Here is a 6030-nt window from a genome sequence, read left to right as displayed (position 1 = left end):
CTCCTATCTACCTCTCCCCACCTCCCCATTCCACTATACTCTTTCACTTGAAGCCACTTCATTCTCCCATACTACTCCTAAGTTTCTCCTATCCCATCACATCCTTTCACAACCCTCTCCCATTCCCTGCTCTCCCTCATTTCTTTCTTTAATCTACCTCATTCCTCTCATATCATTCATATCCTCTCCTCTAGTTCCTATCCATCTCAGTTTCCCTCAGTCTTCATCTTCTCTCTTTCTCTTGGTTCTGTCTCTGTATACTGTACCTTATCCTCATTTTCTCACTGTTCATGCTCCTCTCTTCATTGTCCTTTGTCTCCAACCACTCATTGTTCTTGGGTCCTGTCCTTTCAGTGTATGGACCCTCATTATCTTTCTTAAGTCCTCATCTTCTCACTACCTTTAACTTTTTCACTTTAAATCCAAAATCTCTCAAAGCTAGTTATTCCATGCCCTCTCATTATGCCTCAGTCCATTTTACTTCACTGTTCTCTCAGGTCTTACCCCTTCTCTAACCCTCCCTGTCCATCCCTTCATTATATTCATTTCTCATTTCTTCACTTGTCCCTTATCCCTATCTCCTTGTCCATCAGTTTGATCCCTTCAATATCCCTTACACTTCGTTTTCTTAAAAACTCTTATATTCATCCCCTTACCTGCCTTTCCCAGTGCTTCTCATCTTCACCCTCCCTCTCCATCAGACTCCATCCCTGATTTGTCTCACTGTCTAATCCCTCCACTGTGCATCAACTCCTCTTCTCACTACTTCACAGCCATCATCTCCTCATAGGATGATTTTTCTGAGGGGCATTTGGGGTGTTGGTGGGTAGGATGCAGTCCTGGCTAGGATTTCTCCTTGAGGCTACAGTTATAGACGCTCCTTCACCCCAGGCTTAGCTCCTTGGAACCACCTATAAAAGCTTCCTCTCGCCGTGGGCACCTCCTCTCTTCGGGGCCTCTCGGTTTTACCTAATTGAGAACCCGCCAGAGGCGTCTGAGCAGGGAGGTGGGGAAGTGCCGGTGGGGCCCCGGCCGAGGACCCTCCCTCCCTTCTTCTGTTTTCAGGGCAACTGCCGTTGGACCTCGGTGAGGTGTGGGACGCAATAAGGGCCCGATTCATAGAAAAGGAGGGGGAAGGGAAAAAAAGAAGAGGAAAAGGGAGGAGGGAAGGCTAGGGGCCTTGGGACCCCCAAAGGCCCCATCCAACGATGTTCACATCCTTAGGACTACGGCTGGAGCCGAGGACATGCCGGGGTTGAAGAGATACGAAGTGGCGCTGGAGGCAGAAGAGGAGTGAGTTGGGGGTATTGGGCAAATGGGCGGCGGCGGCGGCGGCGAAGGGGGAATAGTGGAGAAGGGGGCATGGGAATGAAAAGAGGTAAGGCGAGTCTCTGGACGGTTGAGACTGTGAGAAGAAATGGCAGGAGGGTGGATAAAAGGACTGACCCCAAGGGTCGAGGGGCTGGGCCTTGCTGCCCCTCCCCCAATCCCTTCTTTTCCCGTCTTGGCTTCCTCTTTAGGATCTATTGGGGCTGTTTTTACTTCTTCCCCTGGTTGCGGATGTGGCGGAGGGAAAAGAGGTGAGGTGGGTCTGGGAAGAGTCCGGAAAGGGGCTGAGGGCGGTTCTCAGAGGTGAGGACTCCCTGGGTTGCAATCCACCTACACCTCTGGAGTGGAGGCGCTGCCTCATTTTCTCCCAAGATTCAGAGGCGGCGGGGGTGGGGATAGTGGGAGGAGGACAGAATGTTGCCTGCACCCCGCCCCTCGCTACCTCACTACCCCCGCCCCCAGTCCCCCTCCAACCCCAGGCCTCTGGAGCCTTGCCCGTGAACCCTCCACAGCGCAGCACCCCCCCAGGGGCAGAAGCTGGAACCCCTTCCCCGCCTAGTGAGCTGCCTGTCCAGGGGCTTGGGCCCCCACCCCTCCAGGCGAAGCAGTCCCCGCCGTCCGGCAGTGCCGCCCCGGGGCACCCAGCAAGCATCGGTCTATCGGGCCGGGGCCCAACCGCTCCCCAGCAGTACCGTGGAGTAAAGGATTTAACCTGGATCCTGACTCTGCCAGCCAGTCTCTGCCGCTGCCGCTGCCGCTGCCGTTGTTGGGTGGGGGGAGGGAAGAGGAAGGGAACCGGCATGTGTGCGGACTGGGTTTGGTGCTTACGTTTTCCTTCCCCCAAGGGGAAGGCTATGGGTTTGGAAGGATCGCTACCCCTCTTCCTTCACTATTCTCCTACCCTTTTGAGCCGCAGCAGTCCCCCATCCCTCTCAAACCAATACCATTGACCTCCCAGTCAGGGACTCCTCTTCAGTATCAGGAATCCCCCATTAAGGGAGGGGGCCACCGATTAGTATCAGCGATCGCCCTCATCCGTGATCCCCAATTAGTACCAGCAGCCCATCAGTGACACTCATCAGGAACACCCCATCTGTGAACCAGCATCAGGGACTTCTATTAGCAAATAGCCAAAGTCTTGGAATCCCTGAGTGAGGAACTTCCTTTGACCTCAGTTTCATCATCAATAAAAAAAGGGGGTTGAATTAGACTATCTTTCAGGGCCCTTCCGGTTCTAAATCCTATAATTACATAAAGCGTGGGGGGGATGAAACACGTCTACAACAGACTGGTACCACATTTCTATCCATTCTCTAGCCCCGGTATTGGCAACTTGCAACCACTACCAGCAATGGCCACAAGGAGCAAACCAACCTTTTTTCTACTCAGTTCCTGGAAAACTATTTTTGTTTAAAGTTTTGCTTTTTTTAAGCGACCATTACTTAAGAAGCTAAAGGAAAACAGATGAAAAAAGCCAAAATACACAAAACTTACTTAAAAATTCATGGTTCTGAATTGTTCAAATTCTAATCCAGACTACTTTGAAACCCTGCTTACTGGGCTTAATGGATCTCCTCAACCTTAATGGATCTCCTCAACCCATGCCAAGGGTCCAGATGCACTGTCCTACCTTAGTTATCCTCTTTCAATACCTTGTAGGGCTGGTCATTAAACCCATCTGGATAAGGAACCTAAATCTTGCCTAACACATGAATTCCTATGTTTTCATTGTTGTTCCTGCCTGTTTAATCATCTTTATTGATGAAGATTATATCAGAAGGTAATTCTACTTTCTCAAAAACTGTAATTAGGAATTTATTGAGCAGAAATCTGCCTTTAACTTTCATCCATTTGTCCTGGTTTTTGCCCGGAGCCATACAATGTCTAATTCCAGCCCCTTCCCATTCCCTTTTAAGCTATTAAAACGTTTTTCTAAGTGTTATCTTTTCCAAGTTAAACATTCCCAGGCCTTTCAACCATTCCTCTTAGAAATGGAGATATATCAGTTGTACTTGAGCTCCTGAGCCATAGGTTTTGTCCTCATTGGTAGATGACTAGATTCAGGGTTGGAGTTGTTCCAAAGTCCTTTTAGAAACCTCATATCTCCTTGTTCAGGCTGACACATTCCAGGGACAAGAACCTCGTATTTTCCTTGAGTGTATACTTCTGTGATTTATCTGGCATCAACTTAGACCTCACCTCTTCTTGGACCTACCCTCTTTGCTACATCAAGAAGCAGGACATATTCACCTCTCCCCACTTGGGTGTCCCCAAGATGCCAAACCATAGGCTTCCCAGATATAGATTCCTACTACCTTTGCCCTGATTCCAGAAAAAGGCCCAAATCGAGTTCTCTCCAACATTACCTCACCAAAGATAAATTACTGTCATTTCCCTTAAACTTCATAGCCCCCCAACATGGGGAATCAAGGGGGGCAAGTTATAGCTTTCCACATTTTGAGGAAAGATAAGAGGATCTTCAGGGCAGGCTATTGGAGGAGGAGGAGGGAATAGGGTTGGAGCTCAGGGACAAGGCAAAAGGACCACCATATTCAATCTTCTAGGAAATAATCAAGACAAGGTTCTATCTTGTCTGTCTCCTCTTCCCATTTGCTCTACTATTTTCAAAGGGAGAGAAGGACGGGAATTAGCTCAAGTCTATGCCTTGTTACTATGATAGTCATTTTTTCCTGATAGGAGACGTGCTGGGGCAAGAAATAAAGGGTGGTGGAAAAGAAAGATCTGCCAGACCTGCTATCAGTCTGTTTGCATCCACTTAAGAAATTATTTCCCATCCAGAGGCTCCTCTCATAAGAGCTTATGAATGCAAGTGTGTGAGTAACTAGCACTTCCTGTGATAAAATGCAATTTTTGAGTGCACCAATGGAAGTGACCGTGATCATGTGTCACAAAATGTCACTATATGATTGTAGGAATCCTCATTTTTGCCTCCTTGCCAGTGTGTTCAGTCACAGGCTAACCTCTCATCAGGAATAAAAAGAGAAATCCAGTAATCTGGGAAGAAGCTAGAAGTAGGTCAGGTCAAGGGAGGGAAGTTTTGCCCAGAAAACCATTGGTAACACACTCGGGGCTAAAAGGCCTCTGTTCTCCTAGCCCTAGGATTCAAGTCCCTACTAAAAGGGAGAACCTAAAGTTAGACAAGGAATAGGTGCACATGGGGTTAGGGACTCAGGATAGCAATTTAATCTGGAGGAACTATATGGAAACAGGAAGACACAATGACCTCTGAAGATCATCATCCGTTGGCTGTTGCCTTGAAGGAACTGGGAGGGGAGAAGTGGACTACCAGGTGACTACTGGTCAGAGAGGTCACATTTGGTCACAGGACCATAAAGGAAAGAACCTGAGTCCCACCTGTCCATGACTCATCTGATGCCCAGGGGCCCCTCTTCCCACTCCACCACTGAAGGGGTGGTGAAGAGGAGTCCTAGGGAATGAAACAGAACTTCCACACCCCAAACAAGAGGAGAGGGAGGGTGGAGCCTCCAAGAAATGCCTTCACTCAGACCTTGGGTACAGGGGAACCTCACTCCTCCCCCAAACCGGTCCCAATTAAAAGGCTGGGCCACACGGCATGTGTTTTCAGAGGCTCCCTGCACAGCCTAAACTCACTAGAAGCAGCATGAAGGGGATGGAGCTAATCCTAATTCTGACCCTGGTGCTATTCAACTTCAGCCCCAGGAGAGGTGAGATGAGTGATCTGGGTCAAGACTAAGGTACTGAGGAGGGTTTGAGAACAAAGTTGGGAGGGGAGCAGTCCTCTTGGATTGGGGGGGGGAGGGGTTGTGAAGTTGTCCTTTAGGTTGTCAAGTTCAAGTGTCTGCTAAAATCTTAAATTGTAGAAAGAGGTCCCTCAGACTTGTGGGGAGAGAGGTTCTTCTCAATTCTTAGACTGGAAGGACTTGAGTTCTTGGGTTGAAGGTCTCCAGTCCCCTAAGATTACTCAGCACATTTCTATTCTTTACCTCCCTCAGCACTACCCCTAGACCCCAGCATCTCATGCTGCACCCAAGTCTATCGAAAGAATCTCCCCAATAAACTACTACGGAATGTCATCCAGGTAGAACTTCAAGAAGCCAATGGTGACTGTCATATACAGGCTTATGTGTGAGTCCAAGTCAGACCCCGACCCCTGACCTCACCTTTAAGATTCATCACTCAGTCCCCCTCCTCGTCATTGGCTTGCTCTCCCAACTAATCCCTTATCCTGTCCCCTCAGGCTACACCGAAATCATCATCGAAGACCTGTTTGTGTTCACCCAGACAACCGATCTCTAGCAAGGTGGTTGTCCCGGGACAAGATGAGGCAGAAGGATCATGGTCCCAGCCCCGGGCTCAACCCAACTCCCTAACCACCTTGCCCCCTCCATTCTTCCAGTCTCCTGTGAGAACTGATTCATTTCAGTTCGGGTCTTTTTCCTAAAAAACCCAACCCAATCTACAGCCTGATCCCCTGGGAGTGGAGTGTTGGTCATTTCCTTAGAGGCCCAAGGTGGGGGGGAGGAGAGAGCAAACGGACCTAAGGTTGAACTCTGCACAGGAAACAGGAATTTGGCCCTGGGGATCAGACCTGGTGGAAAGCAGGCCCCTACCCATTGCCTTCAGGTAACTCTTTTCCCCTAATAAAGCCGAGCTGGACAGATGCCTTTGGTAGCTCAAAACATCAAGGAGGGAAACCGG

At 49.1% G+C, this 6030-nt stretch overlaps 1 protein-coding gene across 1 annotated transcript; it reads left to right on the top strand.

Moving 5' to 3' along the window:
* The first annotated feature begins 1245 nt into the window (after positions 1-1245).
* Positions 1246-5702, top strand: LOC123249146. Its single transcript, XM_044678138.1, has 6 exons — positions 1246-1293; positions 1521-1580; positions 1842-2027; positions 4966-5036; positions 5325-5457; positions 5570-5702. Exons 1-6 carry the CDS (start codon positions 1247-1249, stop codon positions 5700-5702), a joined length of 630 nt encoding a protein of 209 aa, XP_044534073.1. The 5' UTR covers position 1246.
* The last annotated feature ends 328 nt before the right edge of the window (positions 5703-6030 follow it).

This window comes from Gracilinanus agilis, chromosome 1 (assembly GCF_016433145.1).
Source record: "Gracilinanus agilis isolate LMUSP501 chromosome 1, AgileGrace, whole genome shotgun sequence".
Classification (NCBI taxonomy): domain Eukaryota; kingdom Metazoa; phylum Chordata; class Mammalia; order Didelphimorphia; family Didelphidae; genus Gracilinanus; species Gracilinanus agilis.
Note: the sequence above shows the minus strand (reverse complement) of the source record. Positions and strands in the feature narration are given on the sequence as shown.